The 14,360-nt window shown below is 31.7% G+C and overlaps 2 protein-coding genes across 2 annotated transcripts; one reads left to right on the forward strand and one right to left on the reverse strand.

Moving 5' to 3' along the window:
- The first annotated feature begins 2,614 nt into the window (after positions 1-2,614).
- LOC149878664 (uncharacterized) lies at positions 2,615-9,430 on the forward strand. Its single transcript, XM_090072030.1, has 6 exons — positions 2,615-2,686; positions 4,618-4,649; positions 5,157-5,284; positions 6,833-7,153; positions 7,366-8,784; positions 9,234-9,430. The coding sequence occupies exons 1-6, from the start codon at positions 2,615-2,617 to the stop codon at positions 9,428-9,430; spliced, it is 2,169 nt and encodes a 722-aa protein (XP_089928156.1).
- Positions 9,431-9,734: 304 nt separating this feature from the next.
- LOC149878665 (E3 SUMO-protein ligase ZBED1-like) lies at positions 9,735-11,081 on the reverse strand. Its single transcript, XM_090072031.1, has one exon. It carries the CDS (start codon positions 11,079-11,081, stop codon positions 9,735-9,737), a length of 1,347 nt encoding a protein of 448 aa, XP_089928157.1.
- Between the last annotated feature and the right edge of the window lie 3,279 nt (positions 11,082-14,360).

Raw genomic sequence — 14,360 nt, forward strand, 5'->3', positions numbered from 1 at the left:
GGTGACATCTAAAAATCCCCATATGAACCCGGAAACTTTCATCTTAGTCATTATTCATGTTTGAGTGGTTGCAATATATATTAATTTCCAAATATGTATCTAATCGTTCACATAACATTCTTAGTTTTTAAACTATTGGTTGGCAGGAAAGTTCTGTCGGTTTGATGTGTGCTACTTTTGTCGGTTTGATGTATGCTACTTTTGTCACTTAGTTTTCTAAATAAGTAGTTTCTCATCAGTCACTTATTGTACTCAATGCAAAATTGAACGGTCTTTCTGATGATGCTGTTCCTTTTTTATCTGAGGTAAAATTTTCTCGGTTTTTAAGCCAATTACTATACATTGCCAGGGGGGGGGGGGGACTTCAGTCAATTTTCTTGTACGAGTTTAAATTGAGACAAAGTATCGCCGGGACGGCTAGAAAAATTAACCAGGCATTTGCGGTAAATAGCGTCAGTGAACGCACCATTCAACGTTGATTCACGAAATTTCCTACTGGAGATTTTAGCCTCCATGATCAGCCTTGTAGTGGTCAACCTAAAGTAATCCAGGACGAGGTTCTGAGGACACTTGTTGAATCCAACCCATCCCAAATGGTTTGGCGGATCGCGATGGTACTGAGAGTCAGTGACCAAGCTGTTCTGAATAGCTTGAAACCCTTTGATAAAGTGAAAAAGCTAAAGTGTGTGCCTCACAATTTGGACGAGCGACAGAAGTTGTCACTTTTAAGGATTGTTCCTTGCTTTTGCACAACCAAAACAACCCGTTCTTAAGTCGAATCGTGACGTTTAATATAAAGTGGATTTTGGATAATAATCAGAATTGTTCGGGACTATGTTTGGACGCCAATGAGTATTTTCCAGGCATTTCCCAAATGCAAAAACCCACCAAAAAAAGGCTATGGTTGCAGTATAGTGGTCTGCAGCCGGTAAGAATCACTATAACTTCTTGAAACCAGTCCAAACCATCAATGCAGTCCTATTGTACAAAAGCAACCTTCGTCGACTTCATTAAATCCCGAGCGCCGAATTTTTTTGCTGATGGAATAAATCAACTGGCTTCTTGTTGACAAAATGAGCGGATTCAACTGATTCTTATTTCGATTGATTTGAATAAGTGTTGCTAAAGTTATTCAATAACAAAGTTTACCAACTAAAACCTGGCAGCCTAATACATTTTAACAAAGCAAAGGCCCTTGATTTTTTATAACCCGAAAAGAGCCGAAATCTCGGTGAGGACCATTCAAATGATCTCATTCGGAAATTTTTCTGATTAATTTAATTAATCAAAAAGAGCTATTAATTTAATTAATCAAAAAGAGCTATTCAAATAAATTCTGTGATAGCAGAATCAGAAAATTTTTTATTTCCATTAAATCAAATATTAAAATTTTTATTAAATGTGAATAAATTTAGTTAATGAGCATCTAACGCTTTTTATATCCTTAATCAAATAAAATCGAATGATTGCAAAGTTTATTTCGTAAAATCAATTAATGGAAAAGTGCAACAATTTTACACCAAGGCCATCCCAAAACAAAGATTAACAAGTACCACATGATTTAAGTAAACTGAGTCATTTCATCTTTCATTGAAAAAAATGGAATAACTGTATTATTCTCAACAAGTTTCTTTTTGCTTCCCAACTCTGTAAATTTTTGAAAATCAAAACTAAGATTCCATTGGTTTTCAAGACAAAAAAAGGGTCAAATCTCTGAATTGTAATTTAATTTTAAAAAGTAATCACTGCGCATGCTCACAAGATTAATTTTCTCATCCCTTTCCCTTTCTCATAGCTAAAACAGATGAGTGGAACTCACCTTTAAACCCGCTTACAATTCGGAACATGACATCATGACCAATCGGTTCCCGATAAAAATAAAAGTGATGATAGTTGATAACTCAAAAGCCGGGGAGGGGGGACTTAAAATCACGTTTAATTTCTAAACTCAAAATGTAAAATTTATGTAAAATTTAGTTTAGCATTCACTTTTAAGTAAAATATAAACTATTTCTATATTTAAACCTGATGATAATGCATTTATTTTTAATCTATTGTTGGTTGAGGTTTAATGTGGCTCTAGGGCACATTATGTGGTTATACCCGTTAATTTCTGAACAGCCAACAATTAAAAATTTTTTTTTAATTTTTTGAATTCTTTAAACGTGGAAACTTGAAGTTTTAAAGCCAAAGTTAAAAGATTAACCAACTTCACGAAAAAACTTTCAAGAAAAATTTGAGAAAATTTTCTATTGAAGCTCGAAAAAGTTTTTCGGTTCTTCTCGGAGTTGAATCAAAAGTAGTAAAGTTTTTTTTTTTGTAATAAGAAAGTTAAATCCTTTTCCACCCCCCTCAGAGTTTTGTTGCGTCAGACAAAATACCAGCGATAATCCTTAAAAGTAATTAAATTTTATGACCAAATTTCCAAATAACCGAATTGTTTTCAAACCGTAATTGCCCTAACAACAATCGCAAAACAGTTTCAGTAAAGTTTTTATGCATTTTTATTAGAAGTACAAAATATAAAAGTTTTTATTAAAAAAAAGTTTTTAAAGTTTGTAGCTTCAAGACAAACAACCGTCACAAACAACCGCCTCAAGCAACCGTTAGTGCCATGAATTCACAATTTTACTTTCCTTCTTCGGATTTGTTTATGCGATTAACGGATGGAAAATCTTTCGAAAAGGTAAACCATTCATTTAGTGCATTAAAAGTTTGAGCTCTTGTTTATCGATAAAATTGGGAGGAATAGCTAAGGTTCAAGCTTTAAATACCAAAAGAAACGGAGGAGGTCACTGAACAAAATCTTCTTATAATGAGAGAGCATAGAAAGCTTGGAACTAGAAGATTCATCAGAGCAAAAGATCATCATATACATCAGAGCGAAAAAAAAAGTTTTAGGTAGTTAGATACGCTATATGATTCAAGGCTGTTTGAAAAATGGAAGATTTCTTGCTTCCACAAAATTGTTTGTAAACTTGATGATCTCTTGCTCCCGAAAAAAAATCTTTAGGCATATAAAAATACTCTGCTGTATTTTGCTTCCTTAAATTGGATATCGGATGAGGATTTCTTATGTTTTCGTAAAATGAATTAAAAATTATTTCTTAATATTAATATTACTTTATTTGAATTTTAATTTTTTTTTTAAAGTCGTCGAAGGAAAAAAAATTTCAAATCAGACGTCACTAGTCAATCACGACAATCACGCTGTCACTTGTCCTATTCTTACAAAAACAAGCAGAGTGTTGCCGACGTATTAATAAACTATAAAGTGTTTTGGTTTAATACGGGAGATGGAAAATACAACTACCATTTTTTTGAAACATTAAACACTGTGTCCATTAAGAATAAAGTTGTTGAGCAGAATTTACAAAAAAAAAAAAAGGGTCAGCAAAGCAATCACCTGACCATTTTTTTTTTTTTTTTTTTTTTTTTTATCTGCGAGTCAATTTTCTTCTTCCGAGCTTATAATTAATTTAGCATTAAAATCAGCAACTGATAGCGATACTGAAGAAATGCTAGCTGACGCATCATCAAAGAAGTAGAAAACCCCATATACCAAATTCATTCTCCCACGCCTGCATCAAACACCTGCATCCTTAAATAAGCACAATAGTACGAGCTCCCATAATACTAATGAATATCAAGAGATAGCAGTGAACACAACTGAATTAGAGTTGCAATAAGATTGCTCAAAAAAAACTTTAAAAATTCTTCTAAGATCCGCATATTTCTTAGTAATAATTTCCCTCCCCCTCCCCCCCTCCCCCACTCTTCTTCTAACATTTAGAAGAAAAACTTTCTTGTCCTCGAGGATATTCAGGATTAATTTTAGAAACATTTTTACTTTTAAAGGTTTCTTATATTGAGATGTTAATGAGTTTATTAAATCTTTCCGAAATTAGAAAAGCATCTTCTCACGTCTTTTCTGCAAGTGTTAGCCTCCGATTGAGGTGCTGAAGCAAAAAATCCGTCTTAAAGGGCAGCAGAAGAATCAGGAAAAGGCATTCATTTTTTTTATAATACTAAGTTCGTAAAAAAATGAACTGAAGTAAATTCACGGAAATCTTTTAACGTAGAAAATTTATTTTTGAAACTTTTGCAAGGTTTTTGATTTCATATTCTTTCTTCTGCTTTATTTTCTTATTTACTATTTAATTTTTTGTAAGCATTTTTTTCAGTTTAAAGTAGGTCTCTTGAGGAAGATATAGGAGGAAAGCGGGACTATTTTTTGAAAAAGTAAATGTTATTTAAACTTTCTTGCTCCAATTTTTTTGACATCTGTTTTAAGTATAGTTGATTGACTAATACAAATTGTTAAAAGCAGACATTTCTATATTTGTTTCTATAGGTTGTAAAGTGTGTTAGTTAAGAAGCTTAGAAAGTCAAATATTTCTTGTTCTCTGGTTATGCTTTTGTTGTTATAGACATTTCAATTTACAGAGTTTTTGGATTTTATGAAGTTTAGAAATGTTGTATCAAAGAGTATCACTCTGATATTCAACAGATTTCATTGTCTTATACACATGAAACATGATGAATCCTTAAAATGAACCATTTCTTTTCATCTCCGAAAAAATGTATAACCTATTTATATCTAAAACATATTTTTAGAGTCAGTTTGGTATTTTTGGTTTAGTTAGAAGGTATGTTAGGTTTTAGAAATGTGTCAAATTAAAAAATTAAAGGAGTTGAAAAAAATTAAATTTATTAGATTAAAAATGTTTAAAGTTATAAGCAACAGTTGCTTTTTTCAGTGCTGTAAGAAAATTTGGGCTATGCTGCCCAACTTTTCGACTTTTCCAAAACTGCTTGAAGTCTTGATGATTAGACTCCAAGGCCTGCTCTGTCCAGTAACCTAATCCCAAAACATCATATATATCTTGTTTAAGGAAATAGGATTGACAAATCAAAAATTAAATGTATTGTATTGTATTTATAATCAATATTATTAAATTTACTAAATAATGTATAAATCTTACCAAACTGTCCCCTTCATTTTGATGAACTCCTCAATATGTTGTTCTACTATGTGTACTTTTAAAGGTACTGTGGCTCCCAGGTCCCTGTAGCTTGAGGAGAATTCCTTTATGTCGTCAATATATGTAGGACTAACAGATTTGCCAAAATATCCTTGAACTATTTTGTTGAAGTCTTGTTAATCTTTTATATACTTGGCTGATTGAATACCCAGGCCTTTCTGTTGGAAAAATACTTCCAAGCTCTCAATTTTTTTCAGGAAAAGATTGCAAGCATTGCCTTCCAGGCGATGCTGCCCTTGGTAAGATACCCGGTTGAAAATAATAGATCCCAAAAAAAAAACTTATAGATATAAATCCCTCCTCCTTGGTTTTAAATAACTTCTTTTCCATTTCTGAGATTAACTTGTCCACTACACCTAGCAGTATATGTAGACCAGGTATATAAACTATTTCAATTATCTTATTGGTTGGGTCCCCAGTTAATAGAGGTGGATGTACAATATTACTAAATTCTTTTGCATTTCCTAATTTTGCACCGTCCACCATCCAATCATCGTACAGTTTGCAAAGAGAAGACAACTTATAATGTTAAAATTTCATCATTTTGAGAGATGAGGTTTTACAGAATGGGCAAGGATGTTTAGATGCTGCTGTCTGTTTGTCAACCATCTGAAGCAAAACTTTCAGATCTTCTGATACAGTGAATGTGATACAGAAATTATTAATTATTAAAGTCCAAAGACTTTATCTTCAATTTTACATAGCTTTCATTCATTGAGGGCAAAATGGCGAGAATGAGAGTTTTGTGAACACTTGAATCCTTAAAATCTTGGCTTGAATATCCTTCCCCATTTCAACATTTTTTCTCTGGGACAGTATGTGTCTTCATTTCTGGTTTTAATGTAATTGACAAAGTCACTTTAAGGTACCCTTGCCCCCATCTACGCCAAGCTTGATATAAGCTTGATATAGTTATAAGCAACTGTTGCTTATAACTTTAAACATTTTTGATCTAATAAATTTAATTTTTTTCAACTCCTTTAATTTTTTAATTTGACACATTTCTAAAACCTAACATACCTTCTAACTAAACCAAAAATACCAAACTGACTCTAAAAATATGTTTTAGATATAAATAGGTTATACATTTTTTCAGAGATGAAAAGAAATGGTTCATTTTAAGGATTCATCATGTTTCATGTGTATAAGACAATTTCACAGTGAATACAACCTCGGATAGTATTGTTGAAGAAAAACAAACCTTCTTGATTTTAAAAGACAGTCATTTTGACACAAAAAACGTCAAAATCAGACTTCGTGTGATTTTTTTTTATCACGCAACCTCTCAAAAATCTAAAATACCTAATTTCTCAAAAAGCCCCCAATGGATGATTTTGTTTAATACGTTTTTGGAATCGGGAAATGGTCCCTGTTCATTATCAAAAAAAAGTTGTTTGGGATGTCTACCATGGTCTTGAAGTATGCTCCACTGCACTGTGAGGTCGCTTTAAACAAATGCCGACTTGGCTTTGAATATGTTTAACAAATGGTTTCTTTGGGTCCGCTTGTTGATATCAATTAAAATTTTACAGCTATCAATTCCAGATTTTTATCCACGATCGTTGATTAAATTAAGGGTCTTATAGAGGCTATCATAATAACGAGATTGGCATTGAGCCTTTAAAGCGATTTGTTGAAGTCATGCAAAGCTTATATATATGTAGCATGAATCACTGAAAATACGATCATTTACAGACTCGGTTAAAGCCTGAAAACTGTTCCGATGATGTTTTTAAACATATAAATATATAGTTTACTTTTTTTCTGTATAGTTTACTTTTTTTTAGAGTCGCTTGTTGAATCCGGAGCATGTTTTCAAGAGCCTGATGTGGGAAATTGCAACGGATTATTTAAGAGGTGGTTTTATGACCAAAAATCCAATACTTGTAGAGTATTTTTTTATGGTGGTTGTGGAGGTAACACTAATAATTTCCAAGAGAAATCTTTATGCTTAAGGTTATGTAAAAAATACCCCATCCCAGATATTTTAACAACCGCAACTAAAGAACTTGTGCCATCCTTTATCACTCAAACTCCCAATCAACAATTTACACCACCAGATCACCAAACGGAGAAGAAAATTAAAATAACATCTGAGAACGCAACAAGTATATTAAATCAGATTTTTTGTAAAACTTTTTTTTTAATTTTTAGTTTTGCCAATTTAAAAAAAAATTTTCTTCAAATTTTGATGCTTAAATTCTTATAACTTGAATATTTTTGCATTTATAATTTAGTTATCAATTTTCTTTATAAATGTTTTGAAAAAAAACCTATTTTTTATTGTTTTTATTTTTATTTTATAAATTACTTGACACAGCTGACTATAGAGAATCAGGAGATTCGAGAGCATGTGTTCAAGGTCCTGATATTGGTACCTGCTATGGGTTATTTAAGAGATGGTTTTATGACCCAAAATACAATACCTGCAGAGTATTTTTTTATGGTGGTTGCGATGGCAACCTAAATAATTTCAACGATAAAACCTCTTGCTTAAATAAATGTCAAAAGTTCGCTTTCAAAAACGTTCTCACCGGTTCAATACGACCGACAACTTACACAGAACAATTCACGAGTTTTTCCGAACAAAGTTTTTCCACCGAAAAAACAGCACAAATAAGCGGCACCGAGTTTAACCCCTTGAGAAATATGGGTATTAAAAATAATGGCTCTGAAGTCAACAAGACGTTATCAGGAGTTAGGGGAATTGATTCTGCAGTCTGGGCATCCAAGCTAAGTAAAAATCTTTCCGCTCTTGAAGTCAACTCAATCACCACTAATATACCCAGTTATTTAATAGAGAACGAAACAACTTTTTCACAAGAACCAACTCCTGGCAACACAAAGAGAAAAGCTCTCTTCGAAACTCAAAAAGGCTTAGAAGCCAACACAGCAGAAACATATACTAAAACTATGCTTGCAACAGAACATGAACCAACAGGAACGGATAAAAACGGTGCAGGATCGGAGTTAATTGTAACCGTTATAGAAAGGAACTCTAGTGAAACTGATGAAACTTCCAAATCAGAAAAAAATTTAACTTCTACAGAATTTAATCTAAATCAAACAAGCAAGAATACCACAGATGAAGAGAGAAAAACTCAATCGACTCTATCGGGACTGACTCAAACAAGTTCTATGTTTACTAGAACAGATTTTTCTGAGCCAGTATTCACGGCCAAACCACCTGTTGAAATTTCTTCTAAAACGCAAAGCAATCAAAGTGAATCAGTAACGACTGATCTGGAAATTCAAATAATTGAACTAGAAGTAGAACAGGTTGAACAACTGATTTTCCCAGATAAAGAACTAACCGAGCAAACTGAACAAACTCCAAAAACTTTCAAACCTTCAACAACCCAAGAAATTAATCTAACTGAAAATAGTTGGAATGTAAAGCTACCTTGCACTGTCGCTACTTTTGCTGCTCCGCGGTTTGAAAATATTATTACTGATTCGGAAAACCCTCCAGAAGAGGTGCTAAGATGTGTTTCGTGCAAATTGGATCCGTGCTCTTCTATAGAATGTAGGCCTGGGTTTATCTGCAAAAGCAATAAATGTTTATGTGAAGCTGGCTGTCATAAAGAATACAATTTTCGTTGTCCGAGACCTCATTGTTACATTGATCCTTGTCACCCAATAATCAAACGCTGTAAGGGCAATGAAATATGTGTTGCCAGCAAATGCTTTTGCACTGCAACATGCAGTTCTTATCAGCAATATCGTCAAAGTTATCAAGGTAAAAATCAAATAATTTACTTTCTCTTAAACTAATTTCAGCAGGTTTCTTTTCTTCTCGTTTATTTATTTATTATTAGTCCATTTTCATTTATAAATAAATTTTGAATTGAAATTAAATCAAATTAAAGATTATTATTAAAAATGAGTTTTAATAGAAATAAAAAATCTTTATTATCTTGCGATATATTTACCGCTTTTCGTTTTGAAGAATAAAAGTTTATTAAAAATGCGTTTTAATAGAAATAAAAAATCTTTTTTATTGCGATATATTTACCGCTTTATTTATTGCGATATATTTACCGCTTTATTTACTGCGATATATTTACCGCTTTTTGTTTTGAAGAATAAAAGTTATTGCAAAAAAACTGCAAAAAAACTGCAAAATGTAGTCAAAATTAATTGATGCTGCAGTTAATTGCTCTATGTACCCAATTTTTTTTCCCAAAGAGAAAAAAGAGAAGAATTTACCAAAGCACAGTTGCAGACTTCTTCCTGAGCAAGGACCATGTAGAGCTCATATGGTTCGATGGTATTTTGATGCTGGCAGTAGCAATTGTTTGATGTTCATCTACGGAGGGTGTGGCGGTAACGAAAATAACTACGTTTCCAGGAAAGAATGCGAGAGAGCTTGTAAGAGAAAGTGAGAACTTGAAAAAGGATTTGAGAGAAATTTTTGATTCTTCGAAGTTTTTTGTTTTTGTTTTTAATTTTTCTAAAGATGTCTTGGTTTCTGAAAAAACTGTATTTTTGGTGGATAACCACAAAAAAAAACCAAATTTCATAACTGTAATTAAATTTTGAAAATCACAATTTGATTCAAATTAATGTAAATATTTTTTGCAACGTAAATATTGCTAAATACGTCACATTGAATTACAAATAACAAAAAAAATTAAAGTATAAGTATATTTGTACTGAAAGAGTTCAAGTTTCAGGATTAGCAAAAAATTAAAGGTAGCCTGGCCATTTTAAATCTGAAATTTCATCCAGTAATTTACTGTTCTCTTTCATGAACACTAGCTGCTCCATTTTACTAACATTTAAATTTGTTCTCCTTACAGTGCAAATGTTCCCTGCACTTGAAAACACTCTTTCAGAAGAAGCAGGTGAGGCTGGGATAGCCAGAATCTGTCTTGCAAGCCTTCCAAGCATAGGGTATTTGCCTGAATTGACCCTCCAAAAGTCCAAAATGTCCACTGTTTTCTCGGCTGGTGCATCACCAAGGTATCTGTCTACCTCCTTTATTACGTTTTCTTTTGCAGTTGATTTCCCTCCTTTGTGCGTGTATGTTGCTCCATACCTTCGTGTGTGGTGATTGTCCAACAAACTAGCCATCAAACTGTCGGCATCCAAAAAGTCCGCGGCCTCTATGTTTTGGGATGAGGTTTCAGGTGGTGTGGGTTGCAGTGTGGGGTCTCTGTCAACAAGGTCCTTCAGTGTGTTCACAAGGATGTTCCTCGCAAGGTCAAAACGGTCTAACCCTTCTGTCATTGCTCCTTTTGCTTGGGGATCCAAGAAATGGGCCACAGTGTACTCCATCTGTACACTTCCACAATGTGGGAATCTTCTATCGATCTCCAGCAAAAAGTAGTTTGTAATTTCTTGGATTAAGGGATCCTTCATCAATTTATGAGTTGTCTCAAGTCCTAACTTTATTGTAACAAGCATGGGTACAACCTTGTGGATGGTGACTGTTTTGTCGGCAGAAACAGAGTTTGAAAATACTTCAAATAACTTCAAAATTCTAATAATGGTTTTGACTTTGCTAATCTCAGATTCGTCTGGCATCAATTTTTTCAATTCTGAGCCAGATGTGTCACCATCAGGCCCAACTATTTGCTCCATGGCTGGTAGAAGCGCAATTATTGATTCCAGCTGGGCTAAGTCTGAATTCCAGCGCGTTGGACAGTTCTGTACCAACTTAGTTGTTGTCATTTTAAGTGCCTTAGCTTTGTTGACAAGATCGGTTGTCCTCTTTCCTGAGTTGTGAAAATAGTTTACCAAACCTGTCATCTTTTTGTGAAGTTGATTCCATTGTGGACATATGTACATTTTCTTTTCCTTGTCTTTTGCAGCTAGTGAACCCGTGACAATCAAGTGGATCTTGTGGTCGACGCACCACATGTTGGTATTAATGTCACTATTTGTTTTTGATCCCTTTTGAATGTTTGCAGCGCCGTCTGTAACAATGGTGATCCACCTCACTGTTTTGGGATTCAACTCTATTTCGTGAACCATATCTGTTATCTTGGAACTGATGTTATTTGCCGTATGGTCCTCTGGAAAATACTTCATTGCGAAAATGAATCTTCTCAGGCAGAAATTTTTGTCTAGGTAGTGTCCTGTCAAGATTATGTAAGAATGATTTGTTCTGGCACTCCAGATATCTGATGTTAAGGCAATTCCTTCAAGTCCATCTTTTTCTGCATGGCTTTTTGGTAGGTGGTTGATGTGGTTCAGATGGTCTAATTAGTGATTGCAATTCAGAGTCATCAGAATTAACCTCAAAAGAGTCATTTGCCCTCATTCTATCTGCATCTTTTTTTTCCAATTCTGTGAACTGATCTGCATGTTTTCCTTTGAGGTGTTTGCGCAAAACACTTGTACATCCCTGCGTTGCTGAAAATTCTTTACGACACTCTTTACAGGTGGCTTTGTCGTCATTGTCCTTAGTGAAAAATTCCCATATTTTTGATGGTTTAGTCATCTGAAAAAGGAGAAAAAAATTTATAAAAAAAAAATAAAATACATTGTTACCCGAATTTCTTAAAAAACTACCCGACTAGCGGGTAGTTCCATATTTCGGGTAGTTCCGATGATCGCGTATTAAAACATACTACCCGATTTAACTACCCGACTAGTAAAAAAAGAGAAGGCCTTAGCAAAAAAAAAAAAAATATGAATGAAATAAGAAGATAGTAAAGAGAAGACCTTAAAAAATTTTGAGGCTTCTCTTTATTTTATAAAATTGTCATAAATAAATAAAAACCGTCAAAATAGGCATAAATAATTATATAAAAACATATATATATATATAAATATATATATATATATATATATATATATAAAATACACACACACACAAATATATATGACAAGCAAAAAAAAATATATATTAAAAAAGCTTTTCTTTTAAAAATAACAGAAGGTAAGAAAAGATAATTAGTTATACTTAATAACTACTGTAAATAAAATACTGTAAGTAAAAGTAAAATTTAATAACTCATTAATTTATATCTTAAAAGAAATAAAACTTATAAATGTTATTGTTTTGCATGGCATACCTTTTTCTTTTATATTGTCTAACATTAAATAACCATTAAATAGCTCGTTATACATACATACATACATACATACATACATACATACATACATACATACATACATACATACATACATACATACATACATACATACATACATACATACATACATACATACATACATACATACATACATACATACATACATATATATATATTTATATATATATATATTTATATATATATATTTATATATATATATATACATATATATATATATATATATATATATATATATATATATATATATATATATATATATATATATATATATATATATATATATATATATATATATATGTATATATATAAATATGTATATGACTTGAATGTTGACACCTTGTATAAGAGTGTATGTTATGTTAATAAAAACATCAAATAATACTCAAATAATAATAATAATCAAATAATATTATTCATATGTATAAATATATAAATATATATATATATGTATAATTTTATAGGAAGGATTTAAAATAGTCATAATTAAGTTAATAAAAAGAAGACCTTAAAGTAGTCATAAAAAAAATTTTAGAAAAATATAGAACTATTTTACATATTTTGTTTTGAAAAAAAGTACGAGATTAAAAAGTACGACTAGTGCGTAGTTCCGAATTACGGGTAGTTACAATGACCGCGTAACAAAAGCGGGTAGCGTATTAAATGTGCCCATAATTATGAATGTGGTCTAAGTCATATATTTCTTGTTTCGAGATATTTATGATTCGCATTTGAATAAATTAAAAAATTCCCTATAACGTTGTAATTACAACTACTTTTTAAAGGTTCATTTTTGACGATATCGTAAAAATTACATTGAATATATTTAGTTTAAAATCATGTCGTGTGAAATAAATGATAAATTCTTTTTTTTTTTAATTTTGACTTAGACCACTTTCATAATTATGGGCACAAATAATAAAGTAAATAAATTTAAAAAAAGAAATTTTTACTTTTATATTTAAAAGGTGATAGCACAATGTTTAAAAAAAACTGTGAAGAATTGAGTATTAATTCCACCTATTCCATATAAGTATCAATTTTTAGCTAATTAAAAATTATTACTTACATGGAGTAGGTAGAATTAATACTTACATGGAGTGTTAGTTCCACCCACTTCACGTAAGTATTAACTTTTAATTAGTTAAAAATTAATACTTACACGGACTGGGTGGAACTAACAAATAGAAATAAATATGATATTAAAAGAATTGAAATAAAGTTAAATTTAAAAAAACACAGTAAAAAAAAACAACAAAAAAAAAAAAAAAAGAACAAAAAATACCCGATCGCGCGAAAACTTCGGTTCGAGGATCGGGTAATTTTTTTACTTAATTTCGGGTAATTTTATTACCCGAATTAGCGGGTAGTTTTATTACCCGATATACCAGATTATCGGGTATTTTTATTACCCGATTTTCGGGTACTTCTACGGGTAATTTTATTACCCGACTTTTGGGTAAAGATATCGGGTAATAAAATTACCCGATGATCGGGTACTTCTACGGGTAATATTCGGGTAGCTTAAATCGGGTAATACCCGACCCGAAGGCTTGGATATCGGGTAACTGAAGTTATTAAAATTACCCGTCTACGGGTACCCGCGGGTATTCGGGTCGGGTATTCGCTCCCTACTTGCAACACGATTTTTCAAGTTATAGTAATTTTTGAGCTTTGAAACTTTGCAATTTTCTGTCAACCCATGAAATAAAGGGAATGAATTAAAATCCATGAAAACAAACTATTTTTAGCATTTTTATTTGATATTTTGTGGTTTTTGCAATATTTTCAAGGGGTAGAGCTATGTTAAAACACTAAAAAAGCAAAAAATAAATGTATATTTCAAAAATTTTAATATTCATTTCCTTCATCGAGGTATTTTAAACAACTCCTGAAAATTTGAAGTAAATTGCTTGACCCAATCTTAAGATATCATGTTGCAAGTCAAGTTAAGTATCATGAAAATGCAATTCTGAGAAAAAAAGAAAAACAAAATACAAAAGCAAAAAACTATTAAAATCCACCAGATAAGTAAGATTTTTGTAATGAAGCTCCTTCTTTATTATCAATCCAACCTTTTTTTAATGCTTTTAACTTTTCTCTTTTTTTTTTAACTTTGACATCATTTTTTTTAACATGTTTTTTAAACGCTTCATATCTTTTTGATGAAATGCCAATGAACTTTTTAAGTCAAATTTTACGTTAAGGAACTTAAAAACTCTGTTAAGATCATATGTACCATTATTGAAGT

Source organism: Hydra viridissima, unplaced genomic scaffold, assembly GCF_058129835.1.
Source record: "Hydra viridissima isolate aposymbiotic clone 2 unplaced genomic scaffold, HvirCarnegie_v1 scaffold_14, whole genome shotgun sequence".
NCBI lineage: Eukaryota > Metazoa > Cnidaria > Hydrozoa > Anthoathecata > Hydridae > Hydra > Hydra viridissima.